Genomic DNA, 20,961 nt, shown 5'->3' on the forward strand with positions numbered 1-20,961 from the left:
AGGGATACGAAGACACTACCCCAAAGAGCCTGGGGGTAAAAGTTGAGACCATGGAAGAGCATCCAAGGAGAAATCTGGTTTGGGGTAATTGAATGTAAATGACTATGTTCCTGACTGTTTTTTTTCTTCAAAAGTTGTTTTGCTGGACTTTATCCTGAGAATTTGATTTTTTGTGCTTGACCCTGGACATTAATTTGGATTCTCCAATAAACCTATTTTTGTTTTGGAACTAAAACAGAGGTGTGGACCCTTTCTGTGTTATAAGTCTCCCCTTGAGGCTCCCAGAAAATTGTCTGGTCCCCATTTGTGAACTATGTGTGTTTGGAACTATTCCAGGGCTGCAGAGGTGTTGCTCACCTCCTCTGTAGTTACTATAGGTGACCTGTGGGAGAACCAGGTTACATTTGGAATGAGAAAATATCTGGAATAAAACTATGTTCCTTTGAATATGTAGAATTGGTTCTACCGCATTTGCTTCAATGAGGGCCAGTGGCTTTGATGAAGGATTTGAATTTGTTCAGCTGGCATTCAATGATTTTTGGGTGATTTGTTTAGAGGATAGTTCTTGAAATTCAAATGATGTCCCTGTTGTATGATCTTTAACATTCAACAGGTCTGTGATGATTAAGGACCACAAGGGGCAGAATTTCTGAAGCTTTCCCCATCACTGAAAGGATGTTAAAATCTAACTGATTTACTCGCATGATACTGTAGTCAAAAAGATAAAAAAGTGTTAGATTTTTGCTGAGATTGCTGGAGAGACTTAGGCTCAGTCCTCTCTACAAAACATAGCCTAGTTTATTACTGCTGCTGTTATTGCTTTTGTGGCCTTGTTCTTTGAAAGGAAAGCAAGTTGCTTACCTGTTGTAGGGATAAGCCTGTCACCTTAAAAGTAGTGTGCACCTGAACCAAAGTCTGAAGGCCTAAGCAACACAAGATGGAGGTCCACCCACATGATGGGCCCTGCAGTTTTAATACCTGTGAGAACTACACAGAGGAGAAGCTGCTGCTGCTATTGTACATATTTTGCATCAATATTCACCTTCCACTTTTGCTGGTATGGCCAGACACAAACTTGCTGAGCAGTGGCCTTGACTAATTTTGTATCTATTTATAGAGCTTGGTATTGCTCTCCAAATGTCTTCTGACTCATGCCAGCATCTTCATGAGAATATGCATAAACATACTAGTTAAGATGAAGCCATATCGGAAGCCCACCAAGGTTCTCCATAGAGAGCAGGATGATTAGCCATGACACAAGGGCAATATCATATGACTCGGCTGAATGAACCCCTCTCTCAGGGATCAGTAAACTATCGAGCATGCATGACTCATCAGCCTTTTGAAGAGCTTAAGGTTTAGAAAGGCACTTGCCTCTCCAGGGAGGCAGGAGAAGCATGGTTAGTTCATCCTGTCTATGGAGAACCCTGTTTACAGGTAAGCAAACATGCTATCTCCCATTAACAGCAGGGCTGAATTAGCCATAACACATGGGAAGTCCCAAGCTGAGGGTTGCACCAGTAACACCCCTAGACAATATTTATTCTGTCACCTCCTCCCCCTAATAAGGTCAGACAACAGGAAGCGGAATATCTAAGGCACAGCCAGCAGGGTTTCCTGTAGTGGCTCAGGGGTAGATTCTATAGCAAAAATTAGAAAATTCTGAAGTACAGTGACAAACGTTTCCATCTTTTATATTCTGTTCTAAAATTATTTTCCAACCACTAAACAATTTTTCAGTAGCTGAAAGTAAAAACATACAATTCCTTCCATACATTGCTTTAAACAGTCTTTCATCTTCCATATTATCCCTTTTAATGTCCTATTCTACTATCCCTTCTGTCCCGCCATCATACTTGTGGAGAGAGGGGCAAAAGGGATAGCAGAATAGGAAGTTAAAAGGACTAAAATGCAAGATGAAAGAATATGATGCAAGAAATGAACTATGTATTGTAAGTTTTGTACTTTCAGCTACTGAAAAAATAAAATAGATACATACATATAGATATATATCTCTCTATAGCTCTCCCCAGCTGTTTGCGCACAGGATTGTTCTCAGAGGATTGCTGACTTTTGTCATCAAAATCTCAAGTGTGTGTGTGTGGGGGGGGGGGGGGGCTAAAGACTTGAAAGTTTTTTTCTTTTTTTTAAACTTTTAAATAAGTACAGAAAGGCAGGCGTTAATAGCTGAGCGATAAATGTGCATCTAAGATGCACATTTATTTTTTGCATTTGGAATGAATGAGTAATGGAGAAATTACTTACCTGATAATTTCGTTTTCCTTAGTATAGACAGATGGACTCAGGACCAATGGGTATTGTGCTCTCCTGACAGCAGATGGGAGACGGAATCAGATTTCAAAGCTGACGTCAGCCTACATATTAGGGATGTGAATCGTTTATCTGACGATTGAAAATATCGTCTGATATTTTCAATCTCTTCAGATATCGGGGAGTCCCCGATAGCGATAGGAAACCCCATGATTAATTTCGTGGTGTTCTCTTATCATTTTAGGGGGGGAGAGTGGGGAAAAAAGGGCACTCAAAAATAACCCCCAAACACACCCCAACCCTTTAAATGTTAATTATTTCAAATCCTCCACCCTCCCACCCCCCCCCAAACTTTTTTAAAGTACCTGGTGGTCTAGCGGGGGTCCCGGGAGTGATCTCCCGCTCTCGGCCGTCGGCTGCCACTAATCAAAATGATGCCAATGGCCCTTAGCCCCTGTCACATGGTAAGGGCAATCGGTGCCATTGGCCAGCCCCTGTCACATGCTAGGAGCACTGAAAATGGCGCGGGCCATCCGGTGCTCCTACCATGTGACAGGGGCCAGCCAATGGCACGGATACCCCTGTCACATGGTAAGGGCAAAGGGCCATCGGCGCCATTTAGTTTACTGGCAGCCAACAGCCCGAGAGCGGGAGATCGCTCCTGGGACCCCCGCTGGACCACCAGGTACTTAAAAATGTTTGGGGGGGGGGTCAGGAGGGTGGGGGATTCGAAATAATTAAATTTAAAGGGTTGGGGTAGGTTTTTTTTTTTTCCTGCACGAGACAGCCGATTAAAACCGGTAAGAACAGCAGGAACGAAGATTCCCAAGGTTTTTAGCCGAACTCGATACCGGAAACGAATCTGGAACCAATTCACATCCTTACTACATATACCCGTGCAGAATGCTTAGCTCTTCAGTATTTCTCCGTCTCCCATAGCAGATGCGGACACTATCCAAAAGAGAATAGTATAACATTTACAAGAAAGGAGGAGGAAAATTTACCTTTAAGAAGAGAGCCCTGCTTCTCCTGCGGTGAAACCTAACAGTCCCCCCGTCCCCCCCCAGTCGAGACTTTCCTGAGGTCGATTCAATATCCCTCAGAGGTGAGCCTTAGTCCGCCGGCCGATCCCCGGCATGGACGTAGCCCCCCAGGGTGGCTGAACTATGGGAGACGGAGAAATACTGGAGAGCTAAGCATGCTGCATGGGTATATGTAGGCTGACGTCAGCTTTGAAATCTGACTCCGTCTCCCATCTGCTATCAGGAGAGCACAATACCCATTGGTCCTGAGTCCATCTGGCTACACGCTAGGAAATAGCCTCATTCACATGCATTTGCATGTCACGAGTGCTAACTCATTCACTCCGTGTCGAATGTGCGTTAAATAGGCGCTAATCCCCCTATTGCATTAGGGGGTGGATTAGCGCCTGTTTAACCTGCGTCTGACAACGGGTTAAGCAGTGCGCTCGGCTGAGCCCACTGTATTGCATCGGCCCCCAGGGAAGCCAGGATTCAAATCCCACTTCTCTCAGTGGTGCTTGTCACCTTTAGCAAATCTCTTAATTCCTCATTGCCTCAGGTACAAATTAGATTGTAAACCTTCTGAGGCTGGGAACTACCTATTGCACCCGGATTATAAACTGCCTCGAGTATGGACTTGGAAGGGCAAGTAGTTAAATCTAAAATCCAAACATGAAGAAAATAAAAGGGAACCACCCACAAAAGTTTGGTCAGGACCTTTTTTAAATTTCTTGCCACTTGTTAATCACACCACACCGAAGACTCAAGGTGTACAAATACAAATAGCATTCACAATAATAAAACAAATCATACTCTTTGCACAGAGTGAAGAAGTGGTTAGAGTAACCCTGTTCCAGGATCTGGGGAGAAGGCAGAGGAAGGAAAAAGGAGAACCCAGGATCTGGGGGGCAAGAATCTGAGGTTAAGAACAGAGGATTTGAACTGCGTTTGGGAGGGGGGGAGGTGTCTACCATGCTTCTCTCCTGCTTCCCCTTGTATAACCTCTCTAAACTCCCACCCAACCCAATTCTCTCTCTTACCCACACACATACCCCGCAGCCGATCTGCTCTCATCTCCCAGCCTCTCTCCTTACTCGCCAATCAGCCCCCTCCTAACCTTTCCAAAAGGTTCCTGTATTGCTCATCGCCCCTCCCCATCCTGTTCCCTGCACACTGCCTGGCAGAGGAGAAACCGGAGAGGGCTATTCCTTGTTGACTGAGATCCAGCACAGCTGGAAAGCAGCTTCCTTCAGCCGGCCTGCTAACCCCAGATTTTTTGCTGCCCTTGGCACAGGCCTAACATGCCCAATGACAAATCCAGGCCTGATATTGGGTCTAAGGTATCCAAGGAAGAGGAGGAGTGAAATAGTTCTTAAAGTCAAGCCGCGTCTTCCTTTCAGAGCGATGATGGCTCCTGCTTGGAATCCCAGTAGAAGAATTCATCACATTTTGACATGAGAACTGGCACAGTTTGCTTAGTAGACCTGGAATCGGTATAACTAAATTTAATTTATTGATCGGCATCTATATCCTTCTCAATGGCTCCGACAAAGATGCAGGGGCTTTTGCTTGTTCATGGCAGCAGTGACTCCGCGCAGAAGAATGATGGCATCACTCCCGGTTCCATCTGCACAGATCTTCTGGCTCCAGGTGGTCTTCTGCTTGGGACCAGAGTTTCTTCTTTTTATACCAGAGGATTATGGAGAACTGAGGAATTTTTTTCAGTTATATAGCACCTGGAGTTTACGGCCTTTAGAGATATCCGAGTGCAAGTGACGGGCTGTAGCATGAACTACCACAGAAAAGTAAGCAGTCTCTTATACTAATCATAAAAGACCAAAACACAATAAGACCTTTGTGAAATTAGTGTCCATGTAAAATTATTCCATTTTTTGGGTCTCTTATGCTACAAATTGTAAAAGACCAAAAAAAAACAACAACAGCAGACACATCGTTCATGACAGTCCGACAAGGTCATTTTGTAGGCACAGTGAGGGCATCTTTAGAAACGTTGTGAAAAGTTGTGAGGCTAAATCAAACTCAGTTTTGATGAGAAAAAAAAAGTTTGGTTATGAGAAGGCTTGCAACTAAACGAAATAAAAAACACAATACCCTTACTAGAAAAACCATGGGCAACCTGAAAAGAGAAAGAACATCCTTTCTTATTGGGGGGGGGGGGGGGGAACCGAGGAAACGTGCGAGGTGGCAGCTGTGTGGGAACCCTCCACACATGCTCAGAAAGTGCTTCTTGGTCTTTATGCTCTCCATCTCAGCACCGTCGAATGGCATCAATCACTTCTGTAGCTGATTTATAGGGAGGTGCATAGAAAAAAAATTTTTTTTTCTTTTTTGGGAATATACCCAGGTAAGATTTTGTTTAATATTTCCTTTGCAGAAATAAAAACAAAAAAATGGAAGAAAAAATAAAAATAAAGTAAGGCCTCCCCAGGCCATAGACCAGGCCTCCAATGTCTTTTCTCTTTTTAAGAAGTAGGTGCATCATTTATTTGAAGAAGAGAAAATGACTGCCTGGTCTAGGCCTCCGCAGTGGGCTGGCCTCACATTTTTTCTTCCTCCTCACCCACCCCCCCAAAAAAAAAAAAGTAAGACCAATAAAATCTCGTTTTTTTTGTTCCATTTTGAAAATGACATGAAACAAAATAGGAAGTGATGAGATTTCCTATTTTGTTTCCAACCAATTGTCCTGCTTGCCCACAGTGAAACTGGGCTCTACCCTCACAAGAAAAAAAAAATACAACCCGAGAACATCATAATACCACTGCATCAATCTATAGTGTGACTGCATCTTGAGTATTATATGCAATTCTGGTGGCTCCATCTTAAGGAAAAAAAACAACAACTTAGCAGAACTAGAAAAGTTGCAGAGAAGGGCAACAAAAGTGATAAAGGGGATGGAATGGTCTCCTTATGAAGGAGCGAGCAGATTAGGATTCTTCAGTTTAGAGAAAAGATGAGGGAGGGGATATGAGTGTGGCGGAACAGGTAAATAGGAAATGGTTATTTACCCTTTCAAACAGTACTAAGACTAAGGGGGCACCCACAAAATTAAAATGTAGCAGATTAAAAACATAATAGGCAAAAGTATTTTTTCACTTAATACACAATCCAGCTGTGGAATTTGATGCCAGAGGGCATGGTCAAGGCTTTAAAAGGGGTTTGGACAAGTTCCTGGAGGAAAAGTCCATGCACTTTGGTTTAATTATTTAATATACTGCTTTTCAGTACAATAATCAAAGCGATTTATATTCAGCACACCTAATACAATATTCTATAAAATAATCACATAAAATAAGCCATTAGCAGTTAGCTAGGATTTGGAAAAGCCATCACTGATCCCTGGGAGCGGATCTACTCTTTTGGGGATTTCTTGGGTACCTTGTGACTGACTGGCCACTGCATATGCTGGTCTCAATGCACCCTTCATCCCACTCAATAGGACATCTCATATGTTCTTATGATAGGTCCATTAACAACTATTATCCAGGTATGCTTTTACTGCCAGGAGATAGGAGTGAACAGGGAAGCACTTTCTCCATTAGAATATGTTGGTCACTATTACAGACAGAATGCTTGGTTCAGGGGCCCACTGGTGTGAAACCATTATGGCATTTATCTTCTCCTGCCCCATTGGGCGCGCCCCCCCCCCCTCTATCTTCTGCTGAGGGGAAAGACTACCTAAGCCTCTAGGAACTGCCAAGGACACTCACCATCTGCCTGAAGGCCTTGGAATCCTTGGTGCGCGAGAAGGAACGTTCTGGCACCCAGCGCGGCATCAGGCCTTCATTGGAATTGGCACGAGCTCGCTGCAACCTGGCGATCATCGCCTTCTCCTCTTTCTGGAATGAGAAGCAGACATTACATGCCATGTTTGAGGGCAGGCACAGCCAGCAACATGAGATCCAGGTTTAAGGGATGGAGTCCATGTTCCTCACACCCCATGGAAAAAAAAACAAAAAAAAAACCCAACTTACTCGCTTCTGGGTACAGCCCACAATCAAGAAAGTTTCAATGTTGTTCTCCTTGAGATAGGCATTTCTATCCCCACCATGGCCCGGCTCCACCTCATAATCGCCATTCAGGTACTGCAGGGTGGCCCTGGTAATATGTATTCTCCTGACAAGGATACATCACAATACAGTAAATATCAGCTGATAAGGACCAACTGGCTCACCCAATAAGATATCCTATACCCAAGATACACACAAACAATGTGCATGCAGCCTCAATATCCTACTCATCCTGTCTCCAACATGCACATAAACACCACACATGCAACTTACAGCACACAATACTCAACTCCTCCTGTCTCCAGTGACCCAGAAAGAGAGCTCATGCTCACTCACCCAGCTTTGCCTCCGGCCTCCATGTGATTAGCCAGGGTAACATCATTGGACCAGACATCAAACTGCCACTTGCGCAGCCCGAGGACACCGCAGTGCACACGCCCACTGTGGATTCCCACTCGCATGTTCACGTTAACCCCAGTCACTTCTCGCACAAGACTGTACAGGGGGAGGGGGGGGGGGGGCACACACAATAAAAGTCTGTGACATCTCCGGAATCTTTTGTGGTAAAAAACTTCAGCTCTGGACAAAAAAAAAAAAGCAGCCCCTTCATCTGGAGCAGATGCTGCACCTGCAGCTCACAAACCCTGCATGGCTCTTTGGGATACTCAGTGAGGATCCTCCATACTACAAAACAGTGAGAACAAAACAAAGCTATGCTAATGTTCATAATTTAACAACATAAAATAACCATCTAGCTTTAAGACTGCTCTCCTGTGTAATGATTTGGTAACATTTCTGCAGAAAGACACCAGAACCAGAGCAGGTGTCCCAGTTTGCCATTATTAATAAGTGTCTGTACATCAGAGAGAAAACAGGCCAGGCAGCACCTTACAGAACATTCTAGTACAGATTGAAATATGTAGTTAAATGGGCACAGAGCCAAGAAAAAAGGGCCAGATTCAAAGGGTTAGGATGGCTAAAAGGTACAGCACAGTGTTAGGATGCACAGAATCCAGAACAATTAGAGGATGGGTAGAATCTGGGGTGGGCAGAGTACAACAGAGGTCAGTCTATTCTCAGCAAACCCCCCCCCCAAAAAAAGCCCAAACATGTTTGCTCCTACTTACGAAATGGCTTCAATCATGTCTACACCCATCTCCACACAGCAGTGGGCGTGGTCTGCTCGTGCCTCTGGCAGTCCTGACACACAGTAGTAACAATCCCCTAGGATTTTGATTCGTAAACAGTGATTTTCCTAGAAACTCAGAAGAAAGAAGTTAAAAGGGATGACAAAATCCTCCACAAAATGCTTTCAGTTTCCTACACAAGCCATATAGCTACATCAGGGGACATCTCAGAGACAATACCAGCTCAGCCTAAGTCTTGGTGGCTCACTCACTCACTCTGCATGTTGAATCCTTTGTATGCTGTCTCTGAATCTAGCCCTCGGGAGCCATTCAGCCAAACGGATTTTCTGAATATCCACAACGAATATGCATGAAATGTATTTGCACGCACTGCCTCCACGATAAAATTCTCTCTCGTGTTACTGCCTGTGGAGCCACCACGACTAGGCCGAGAACCACTGTGATATGTACGCTTGCACACACACACACACACAATATCCATGGCCTCCAGGCCCTCCTCAAATTGTCCATCCATGTGTTTCCTGTACTTGGTTCACTTATTTCTTACATGCACTAAAGGGCACTTACAGCTGCCAGCTTGTCAAAGCGTGCAAAGAGCTCATTGAGCGTCATGACTAGTTCTTGTGCTGTGCACTGGGATGCCAGGCTGGTGAAGCCTTCAATGTCTGCAAACAGGATGCTGTTGGAAGAAGAAGAGAACAGTCACCCAGCTGTCGGGGGGAGGCGCTTGCAGGCTTTCAGACCAAGTGGGACACTCAACCAAGAAACAAATCAAGAGCAAAACAGCAGAGCAAGAGAGAAGTGCGTGAAGGACGGCAAGCCTCCAACATCTCATGCCCAAGCAGCTGTGAGGGACATCAGGTCTGAATTTCAATTTAATTGTTTGGTGAGGTTGGGGGCAATTACTGCTCTCTGAGGAAATCGGAAACAGAGGACCATGTTTGGGAGCCAGCAGCCTCCACTTCACTATTCTGCACTGCAAGCCTGTGGGCCTGGCACACTAACATTAGCTTTTCATTTTCAAGCAGGATCCTTAAATCTTCCTGCTTTTGGTCATGGTTCCGACATAAATGCATCCCCAATGTGGCCGGATTGACAGCCATTAGTCCCCGCCGCTCCCGTACTGTACGGGTTTTCAGTCTGAGCCAAAAAGGCCCCCGAGATCGTCCCCAGCTCGTAGCTCAGACTCTGCACTTGGGCCTTAGCCAACAAGAGGCTGAGCAGGGACATCAACACTACACTCACTCAGAAAATATTCCGGTCAGCATTCACCTGCGCCGCCACAGAAAGAATTCCTCCTCTGCTGCCCGGCACAAATTGCAGAAGGCTCCGGTCAATTATTTACTCTGGTCCCTCATGGCCCCCCCACCCTGCACTCGCGTGCAACCTGTCACCTCACTACTACTACTGCTCCCTCCCCACCACCATCACACACACACACAACACAGTCTGTCCTTCTCACCACTCCCCTTCTCCACATACTCCCAACATCACTCCCCCCCCCTCACTCCACACACACACACACAAACCCTTACTTTCTCATCACTCCCCCCCCCCCCCCCCCCCCATCCCAGCACACAAACTGCCTTCTCATCCCTCTTCAGCACCTGACGTTGTCGTGTTTCTGAATGTAGATTTTATGGAACATCATGTCCTCCTTCTTTGTGTTGATATCTTCCTTCATCTCCATGGCAACATGCCGGGGCAACACAGACAGCAAGAGACGCTCCTACAGGCCACAAGCAAAGATGTTACACACAGGCCTTAGAAAAAAAAACCAAAACAGGAAGAAGAGAAAGAGTGGGGAGGGGGGGGGGGGTGTTAATTTAAAGGGCTTCAACTGCGATTCCTTCTCCCCTACTCGGCCTCCCCTTATGTCGCCATACCTGCTGCTGGTTCTCCCTCTGGAGGTGCAGGCGTGCCTGAATATAGCCCCGCGTCTCCTGGAAGGCCTGGCGCTGGGACACCTCTGCTGGATAGTGCGTGCAGATCCCAATGATATTGGTGCAGAGGAACAGCAGCACGTTTGCACTGAGCTGTGGCAGGAGAAAAGGCAGCGCTCAGTTCTAATAGCCCTACCTAGAGAAAAACTCTTCCCCCCTCGTCACACCATTGCCCCACCTCCTGACAAACCTTCCTCCTCCTCTCCGTCCACCCCCCCCCCCCCATCTAGTCCCCCAGCACAGCACTTTTCCCCCTGTCCTAGCCCTTCACCTTAGGCCCCTAAAATGTCAATTGCATCCCCCACCCCCACCACATCTCCAGCCGCTTAACACACAGCACCTTTCCCTCGATCCCGGAGACGGCATCTTACACCCCCCCCCCCCCCCTAACACAGCACATCCACGACGTGACAGAAGATCAGGAAGTGATTAAACGTTTTAGGTTTTACTCAGTGCTCCCCCTATCCAGTGTGGTGAGGTTGGTTAACCACAGCAGCCTGCGTCCTGGAGCACTGCCAAAACTGTGCTAACAGCTACAGGCATCGGACGAGTAAGGCACCCGATGCACTGAGGAGCGTGGGGGCTTAAATTCTTCCACAAGAGGAATGTGTGAATTTCTGGTACTCAGATACTGACTCCCGCTATACCAGTCCAGAGACCCCCTTCCCCAACACACACACACACACACATACAGCTCTATCAGTGCCTCTCATTCCTAACCTACAGTTTCCTATACCAATTCTGGGATGCCACACACAGCTACGCCAAGGCACCACTTTTCTCTTGAAGCGGGGTTGGATTTTGTTTTTTTGGTTGGTGGGGGTGCATTCTCCCATCCCAAGCAACTCTATCGAGAGTTCATCCCAGCAGGAGCTGCCTCTGGGGTGCAGGCTGCATAAGCATCTAGCCTCCGAATACAGTGCCACTCTCAAGGTTGGAGCTTTTACCAAAAAAAAAAAAAAAAAAATTTTCATTTCATTTTGCTTTCTCCAGAGGGTGGAACATGACTGAGCCATGTCTTCTCCTGCCCATCTTTACAGGGACGCCACCTGGTGCTGGGTGGCTGGGTGTAGAAGAAAGGACGATACGCGTGCCTCACGAGACCAACACCCTCGGGGGGGGGGGGGGGGCACTTCAGTATTGGCCAGGATCCGAGCAGCACCAGCTTCCTCCGGTTGTCGGAGACTTCAGCCCCACCACCCATTACATTAGAAGAAATGAAGTGGTGACTACATCTTACGTAGCTCTTTGCTTTCAGGATGTGGTTTCTACAGGTGCAGGTCTTCAAACAAAGGGATTCTGTGTAAACCCCTCAATTCCATGATGCACCAGGTTATAACAACAAGCTGGAGAAGTGAATGCTTCTAGTGCAAACACAGAGAAAACGAGCTTCCTAATCTTGTGTTTCATACTCTGGTTCCTACCTGCTCCCATCGATTCACCGACGACTCTGCTCTCCCGCCACAACTAAAAATCAGGAACCCTCTTGCTGGCACCTCAGAAAGACTATCGAAATTCAGCTAAAGTCACCCAGCGAGCACGCCTGACGCATGTGCATGGAAGGACAGACACCGGCGATTTGGCACTTTGCACTGCTGAAGCGCACCTGAAAAGATTCCCTGACCACAGTGTGGCCAGAAACCAGACCCTGTGGGTTTAAAGCATGTACCGCCTCCGAGGACCCCCCCCCGTGCAATAGCAGCTGGCAAAAGGGAAGATCACCACCGCCAGCCTCAAAACTACCTCTCCTGACGGCCTGTGCTTTTATCTCCAGCCAATACCTAAAACGTGACAGGCAGCTTGGAACAGGGAGTTGGTTTCAGCCTCCTTGAGAAAAGAGGGCAGATGAAGAGGGAGGGGGAAGAAGGGGAGGGGGGGGGAGTGAATAGTGAGCATTCAAAATGAAAACAGGAATTTGTACAAATGAATGATAAATTTATTACCAAAAAAAAAAAAAAAGACACCACAACAGTTAAGCATAGGTTTGCCAAAAATAACTCAATCACAGCCAGCCTTTCATACCCATCAAACAAATCTTTTATTTTATAACAGCACAAAAAAAATCTGCCAGGTCTCATCCTCCTAGATACATACACAGATTCAGAAACAAAAAAGTTAAGAGGCACATTCACAGCTGAAATAAAACACTTAAGATATGTTGGTTTCTGATGCTACACAAACATACTGAAGAAATACCAAGCTCTACATGGATAGGATTTCGAGCCATTTATCTTAACTGTGCAAAACTTGTACAACTTTTGCCAATAACATTTAAACTTGGAAAACAAAGAGGCACAGACACATCCACAAAACACTGGAACTCCCAATGTACTTCCATAACCTTCAGAAATCAAGAAACTCCACTGGCATCACTATCCGTATATGTGTTGAGGTTAGAGAGAGAGAGAGAGAAAAAGAGAGAGAGAGAGAGAAGCAAAAAGAATTTCAAAGTGGCAAAAGAGCAATAGAGAATTCCCAGATTATGGTGATGTTCAGTATTATGTTTGGCCTGCTCACAGGGTATGACATTTTGCAGCTACAGCTACTCTTGCTCCAGAGATTATATGGAGCTTTTCCTGCTCATTCTTTTGTGGCAAGTCTTGGACTTTCTCCGTCAGCTTTGGGAAGGTGCATCTCTTCCATCTTTGTACTGTGCACACTACAGGAGGAAGCGTCTCGCTATTTATTTGTCCAGTGTTGCACTGCATACAGAGTCTGGCTTCTTGGGGTTTTGCCAGCTCTTTCTAGGTATGGTCTGTGGTGACTTATTCTGCGTGTGTTCTACATATGCGACTGAAATGAAGTATTTGTTTGCCTGTAGTTTCCATGTAGGGATCTACAGCAATGCAGCTAGTTTCCTTTTCCCCCCCCAACAGGAGCCTTACTGATGTTCTAGAGCCCGATATATTTGCAGTGCTGTCATTTCATGGGTGGGGATGTTGCCGTTTGAGTCCTGGGATTTAGCGTTGCTATGGTGCTTGAACCATTCTCTCCCCCAGGTTGAAAGTCATTTTGCACCCACAGCCAAGACCTCAGAAAAAGAAAGAGCTACCATCTGCCTTTAAATGCTTCACTTGACCCTGAAAAATAGCTAAATACATATGTGTGTTTGCAAAGTGGGGGGGCGGGGGAGGAAGGCACGAGGCTAAAGGACGAAGAACAGCCAGACAAACCTTGAATATTCTCTTTAATCAGTCAAACAATGAAAATCCAGACCCGTCAGAGTGCTGGAATGCTAAGAGTCAACAAATGTGACACCCCCTCCCCCCCCCAAGCTGAAACTACCTTGGCAGGTATGCAAGAAAAGAAACTGGCTGGCATTTAAGCACCAGCTTCTGGGGCCAAGTGATCGGCAAGCAAGAGTCCAACTGGCCAGAAGTAAACATGTATCCTCTACCTACACACTAGTAACAAGCACACACTGAGGCTCAAAGACAATCTGCAGCACTACAGCACCTGCACACACGCTCCGGTGCTGGTGTTCTGCTTTCTCAATTACACCTGTTAAAATTTAATTGATAATTAACTATTGACGGCCTCCTATATTCTCTGATGGCCCACTTTGTTCCAGCTCTATGCCCATGGGGCAACTACCAGAGCAAGTGAGCGAGCATTTCGTTTCAGACATCTTCCAAGCCCAGCCTCCATTTCAACATGCTTATCTTCACTCTGCACCAAGCAGACAATGTCAAAACAGTGTCAGCATGCGTGAGGAGTTACAAGAGGGCTTTATCTGAATAGCAGAAAGCAGACAGCACCTTTAGGGTAAGTCTTGCGGTGCCCCAATACAAAAAAAAAGATTGGAAGACTGCAAAGTATGTTTTCCCCAGGACCACAAGTCCACATTACTTAGGTGTGGACAGCTACAAGAGGGTCACAAACACATACGTACATACAAGTGGAGTTACACCCAGTCTGCATCCCACACACAAGCAGTTACAACAAATGCTCCACACGACTATCTCGCTCAATCAGCATCATGTAACGCACGCTTCATAGCCACCTCTGAGCTGTGCACCTTCCCTCCGCCTTTCCCACAATAAGCCTGCAGAACAAAGACCCAGAGAGCCTCAAAGGGGGATTGATGCATTTTGTCTCTAGCCTCCCTTTAACCTCAGCAGACGGGAGGCTGTGATCACTCAGGATTAAATATTTAGAATTATGTAAACACAGCAGGGGAATGGAAAGTTAAACAAACGAAAAATTAGATATTTATATTGCCTGGAAAACTTAACTCAACTTCCTGACATGATCGGGTCACGGACTCCGTGCTCTTGCCTGTCCTTCTCAGTTGGCTCCTAAACTGAGACGTGGGTTTCACTTGGGCTCACTACACGAAGCACAAGCAAAAAGGAGAAACCCCCCCCCCCCCACTCCCACACACATATACACCCCTCTCAAGGTGCACATGGAGCAGTGACAGTTCCGCAGCATAACAGAAGAGTGAAACAACTAGAATAAAGTGGAGTTTTTTTTCCCAGTTAAAATGGAAAACCTTCTGTTTACATTATGTACAACCCCACAGGAAGGCCTCTCACCCTTCTTAGGCTCCTGGTCACCACCACGCTCACTGACACACCTCTTCACAATGCCCGGCATCTCAGCAACTGGGCTGGAAGCACTTGGTTACTCAAGTCACTCATCTGCGTCTTGCACAGAGAAGCAATGCTGAGAGAAGCACGGGAGGGGGGGGTGGGGAGATTAATGCTGACGATATCTAGATTGAAGACTCAAAATGCAGAGGGTGCAATGGGTTGGTCAGTATGTCCTTCAGGCCATGTGAGGGGGGGGGAACCATATTACCATCTTCCCTTCAGTCTTCCTGTCACTCCGAATGTGTGGGCAGGCGTGAACCCCTTCGCCAAGCTCCAGAATGACGCTCCAAAAGAAGCAGGAGAAACCACCGCCAATCTACAGCCTCCAAGATGGTGTTCAAAGAAATGCAGCTGGAGTCCGGAAGGCTTCCGTCCAGACTCCGTCCTCCGTTGTTCAGGGCATCTACCTTCCACCCCCCCCCCCTCCCCGCAGAGCAGCGCACAGAGATCACTGGCACTGGGGTGAACTTGGGAAGTGGGCCAATCTGCTCCTTTCCCCAGGCTGCTGACATTCACTCCATCTCGCGACACCTTTCATACGAAGCCACACATGCAGGCGGCCGTGCAGCCTGCTGCCAACTGTCATTAGGGAAGAGAAAAATAATTAATTCCACCATTCCCCTCTGGGACAAGAGCTCTGAGACATGGTATCCTCAGAGGCATCTCACCGTGGCATTGGGAAAGCAAAGCAAGAGCTGCAAGCACCGTGGTGTTCAAAATCACAGCTAGAATTTCGTTTTCTTTCCATGAGCATTACGCAGTTCTAGAAGCCGTTCTGGTCCTGCAGAAAAACTGGATTCTCAGCATACGGTGAAACCCTTACACACAGTAGATGACAGCAGGAAAAAGGACCATCTAGCCCACTCATTCCACTCCGTGCTAAGGATATATCTCAGCAGCAGGCGTTTGACCAACTGTAGGGTATTATGGCTTATCCAAGTTAGTTTTAATTTGCTTCCTCATTGGTTCTAACATCCTGGGCAGATAACCATACAAGATCTCATATTTATTTCATATTTATATGCTGCCTTTCGTGACTGGTCAGACAACTCCAAGCAGATTACATTCGGGTACTGTAGGTTTAACTTCCCTGTGCCCAGAGGGCTCACAATCTAAGTCTGTAACTGAGGCAATGGCGGCTGAAGTGACTAGCTCAAGGTCCTAAGGAGTGTCAGTGGGATTATCTAACCACTAGGCCACTCTTCCGCTCCTTCGTCTCTGTGCCTGTGCTGTCCTTAGCAGCTCAGCTCCTCCTCTCTAATTTGCTTTGCAAATTTCTGTACTTTATGCAGTGCACAAGTGAATTTATGATTTGTGGAGTTAGCTGGTGAAATCTGTCAGTCATTAAGTAGCATATAAGGCTCAATGCCTTCTTCACTGAGGCCTAATCAGCTGTAAAATTAAGCCATCCTGATGTTCCATGGGAATTTCTTCTCTGGTTAAAAAAAAAAAAAAAAAAAGTCCCTCATCTCACACCAGCTACTCAACATTCTCTGCAAGTTAGAATTCATAACATTTAAAAACATTTAAAAACAGATGTTATTGTATAGTAAGGACAAATTAGGAGGTGGTGCAAGTCAAACCATGGCCTACCCTGGTATTTAGCATGACCATCCTCCCCTTCTTTAGAAACCAAGCAAACGGGCGGCCTTCTCCCAGAACTCAGCCTCCGTCTCTAAACAGATTTTAAGCCATATAAAATTACCCAGGCACCTCTTTTGCATTTTAATCCAACACCCGGTCCACCACCGCGCCCCCCCCCCCCCCCCCCCCAAAAAAAAACAAACAAACTGGACACCAACCTTAATAAGCACCAGTCTCCTAAGGCCCTGTGCACTTGCTGGACAATAGCGAGCTTCCACCAATCCTCTTGGTTTCTGGGGAGTTGTAGCCTGCTAGTACCAGAATAGCTACCCCAAGAGCTGCTATATCACTAGGCCACACTTCCTTTTCTCCACCCCTTGTTTTGTTTTTATCCCTCTCTTTACCACCTTGGCTCCAGAAGAAGTGAAGGGAGAATTATTTACGTTACTGAAACATCTTAAGCTCCTGTCACTGTCATAGAAAATAACAGCAGATAAGGACCATTAGGCCCATCTAAATCTGCCCATTTTCAATACTGGTGCAACACCACAGATACAAGCTGGCTTTCTCCAACCCACAACTTCTTCACAACTAGGAATTCTGTGTTTCTTATACTTTTTTTTTTTATGTTACTGTTTGTCTCCGTCTCTATCACTAGGAGTCCATTCCATGCATCCACCACTCTTTCAGTAAAGAAATATTTTTCTGATATTGCATCCAAGGCTACCCCTTAGAGCCTCATAACCATGACCTCTTGTTCTTTCTTCTGAAAAAAAAGGTCTATTTATTTTGCCTGTTTATACTTTTGGAGTCATTTGAATATTTTATCATACTTACTCTCTCTCTCCTTTCCTCCAGGATCTATATATGTTTAAACTCTTAAATCTCATTTCATATGTTTTTGGTACAGACCCTGCACCATTCTAGTAGCCTCTTTTTGAACCACCACCAGCCTCTCTATACCATTTTGGAGATACAACCTCCATTTATCAGACACAATGGGGACAATTTTCAAAATGATTTTACCAAAAGTACCCAGATCATCAATGAACACTCAATTTTTCAAAGAGAAACTCCACTTGAAGAGCCACAGGCCTGCAAGCAACACGTAGGTTTTATAGATTGCCTCCAATATTCTAGGTGAGGTCTCACCAACAACCTTTCCAAAGGCATTATCATTTCCTTATGACTTTATCATCTTGGATCTATGTCAAAAAAGCAAACAATGTTGGGAATTATTAGAAAAGGAATGATGAATAAAACGGAAAATGTCATAATGCCTCTGTATCGCTCCATGGTGAGACCGCACCTTGAATACTGTGTACAATTCTGGTCGCCGCATCTCAAAAAAGATATAATTGCGATGGAGAAGGTACAGAGAAGGGCTACCAAAATGATAAGGGGAATGGAACAACTCCCCTATGAGGAAAGACTAAAGAGGTTAGGACTTTTCAGCTTGGAGAAGAGACGACTGAGGGGGGATATGATAGAGGTGTTTAAAATCATGAGAGGTCTAGAATGGGTAGATGTGAATCGGTTATTTACTCTTTCGGATAGTAGAAGGACTAGGGGACACTCCATGAAGTTAGCATGGGGCACATTTAAAACTAATCGGAGAAAGTTCTTTTTTACTCAACGCACAATTAAACTCTGGAATTTGTTGCCAGAGAATGTGGTTCGTGCAGTTAGTATAGCTGTGTTTAAAAAGGGATTGGATAAGTTCTTGGAGGAGAAGTCCATTACCTGCTATTAAGTTCACTTAGAGAATAGCCACTGCCATTAGCAATGGTTACATGGAATAGACTTAGTTTTTGGGTACTTGCCAGGTTCTTATGGCCTGGATTGGCCACTGTTGGAAACAGGATGCTGGGCTTGATGGACCCTTGGTCTGACCCAGTATGGCATTTTCTTATGTAATACTATCCAAAGATACTGCACATGAGCTTTCTAGAGCCCCCAGGAACCTTCTTCAGATGTTTCAGGAGAACTGGCTACAACTAGCACTTTGGTCATAAGTATCTAAGAATTGAGCTAACCACATTTCTGCATGCTTGGGACAGAGAGTGTGCAGTGATAAGAAGTGGTTAATAGGTAGAAGAAATGAAGGGGGAGGGGGTTGCATGTTTGTTCAGTCATATGAAAACATCTGATGGCCAAAGAGGGAAGATCAGAAGCCAATTGGCTAACAGCGGCAACATAGCTGCATCAGGCTTCTAAGAAAGCTGGGGTTAACCTGTATAGAACAGCCATAGTTATAACTAACATCAACAAGCATGGGGTGGCTGGATGTTTTGGACAACAATCTCACGGGTTTTGGTGGCTGTATGGATTACCACCCAAAAAAAAAGAGATCTGTATCTAAATCTATCTTACTGGTACGACATGAGAGGAGGCCTAGGTATTGGATTAAGTATAGGTAAGAACCAAAGGAAGACCAGTCTTGTAATAGCATACCAGCAGAGGTGATGGAGGCCAAGAACAAAACAGAAGTTAAATATGCTTGGGACAGATATAAAGGGCGGTGGTGGCTTGTGTTTAAAAAAAAAATGGGAATTTATATGCACATCTATCCAAAGGGTAGAGAACCAAAGGAAGAATTTCAACCGATTAGACTGGATGGGCCAATTGATTATCATCTGTTGTCATTCATTCATTATGATAAAAGACCACAAAGCAGCAGACCAAGTCTTGGAAGGGCATGGCTTGGGTTACCATACAAACTCCTCACCTGAAGCAGTTCCATTGGTTTCCAGTTGCAAGTCAGTCTGTGTTTAAGATCCTTTGTCTGGAATTCAAGGCGATTTATGATTTGGCATTGACCTTAAGAAATGTCTATCCCATATCATCACATCCCGTGTAGCACCTAACAGGATGATGTGTAATTGGTTGCATCATCCTTAACAAGGAGCTCATATTGGAGCATTTTCATGCTGTGTACTTCTCCTTTGGAAACTGCCATTAATCAGAGAATCTCTTCTCTTTCATAAAAGATTGAAGGCTCATCTTTTCCACCAAGCATATGGTCCTGAGATATACACAAAGAGTCATCTTCAGAAGATGAGCTTATTTGGTGAAAACTGGTATAGCCTGGTCATTCTAGTACCGAAAGCAGATTGCTCATCTCACTGTTCTACGTGGTCCTCTTTGTAGCACTGGGACTCTCTTTTGGGAATAGGGTGGAGTTTTGAGCTTGGAGGGTGTTTCGTATTCTTGCCTGAATTGGGAGTGTTCCTGCTCTGGTAAAAAAAAAACCAAACAAAAAAACCAGGGAGTTTTAACTGTTAATGTTATTTGTCACCTAAAACTCCTTTTACCCTGAGAACTTTTAAAAAGTTGGATGGCAGGAGACAGCCTAACAGTACAGCAGTCTACAGCACAAGTAGCTGGAGTCTGGATTAATCCCCGAACCAGAACCAACTGCTGACATCTGGTGGAAAGAGGAAGTAGTAAGACGACTGGTGTTGTAGCAGTTTGAGAATAGTTTCAGTTGGGATTATACAGCTCTGTGCCGATAGCAACAGGTTGCTCAAGACCCTCATATCTAAGATACAGCATTTTACACTGTAGACAAACTGATATAAATGTAGCAGATGAATTTTTATATTTTATCTTTCCCCTTTTTATTGGACTGCGGGGGGAGGGGGGTATTAAAAAGGATTTACAGTGAACAAAAAACATTAAACTGGTTTATTAGCACTGTTTGTGGTTGATTAGTGACCCAGGTAAGCAAGTTGCTATAGATCTCAGTATTTTTAGTAAACGGTCTGGATACTTGCCCAGAGGCAAGCAAAACTCCAGTTGGCAGGTGGGAGGTTATCAGGAAAGAGGCATGTGTGCAGGGCAGGTGAGGCCTGTACAATGCTCACTAAGACCCTCAAGGAGCCCAGGGTTTAACCCCTGGTTCGAGGCAGGGATGGCGCAAAGGCATTATAACACCTGCTTACTAGAAGTACTGGTTTTATTTGATACCATGGGAGTTACACAATTGATTTCTTCCATATGGGATTTCTAATTAACTATATTGTTCTGTTTTACTGTATTATGTTGAAAGAAAGAAAAAAAATCAATCATGACCTAACATCACCATTGGTCACAGGGTAGCTGGGCAAGAACAGGCAGGCTACAGATCTCAAGAAGCCAGCCAGGCCATCGACTGCAGGTTGGTGATGTCTGTACTGCCCAACAAGGCCATGGGCCAACAGCTTCACTAGGTTTGATAGCCTTTGCCCTTACTATGTCACAGGGGCTATCGGCGCCATTTTGAATACCGGCAGCCGACGGCCCGAGTGCAGGAGATGGCTCCAGGACCCCCGCTGGACCACCAGGGACTTTTGGCAAGTCTTGGAGGGGGACAGGAGGGTGGGGGTTTA

General features: G+C 45.5%; 1 protein-coding gene across 2 annotated transcripts in view; it reads right to left on the reverse strand.

Moving 5' to 3' along the window:
- ADCY6 (adenylate cyclase 6) overlaps positions 1-20,961 on the reverse strand; it is a 151,449-nt gene that overhangs the window by 81,679 nt on the left and 48,809 nt on the right. For both annotated transcript variants that reach the window (XM_029594627.1, XM_029594626.1), the window contains exons 4-10: positions 10,356-10,505; positions 10,077-10,198; positions 9,037-9,148; positions 8,449-8,576; positions 7,658-7,816; positions 7,286-7,427; positions 7,022-7,150 (exon numbers count right to left, since the gene is read on the reverse strand). In XM_029594627.1, coding sequence (XP_029450487.1) covers positions 7,022-7,150; positions 7,286-7,427; positions 7,658-7,816; positions 8,449-8,576; positions 9,037-9,148; positions 10,077-10,198; positions 10,356-10,505 — 942 coding nt within the window. The remainder of the gene's footprint in view (positions 1-7,021; positions 7,151-7,285; positions 7,428-7,657; positions 7,817-8,448; positions 8,577-9,036; positions 9,149-10,076; positions 10,199-10,355; positions 10,506-20,961) is intronic.

Source organism: Rhinatrema bivittatum, chromosome 3, assembly GCF_901001135.1.
Source record: "Rhinatrema bivittatum chromosome 3, aRhiBiv1.1, whole genome shotgun sequence".
NCBI lineage: Eukaryota > Metazoa > Chordata > Amphibia > Gymnophiona > Rhinatrematidae > Rhinatrema > Rhinatrema bivittatum.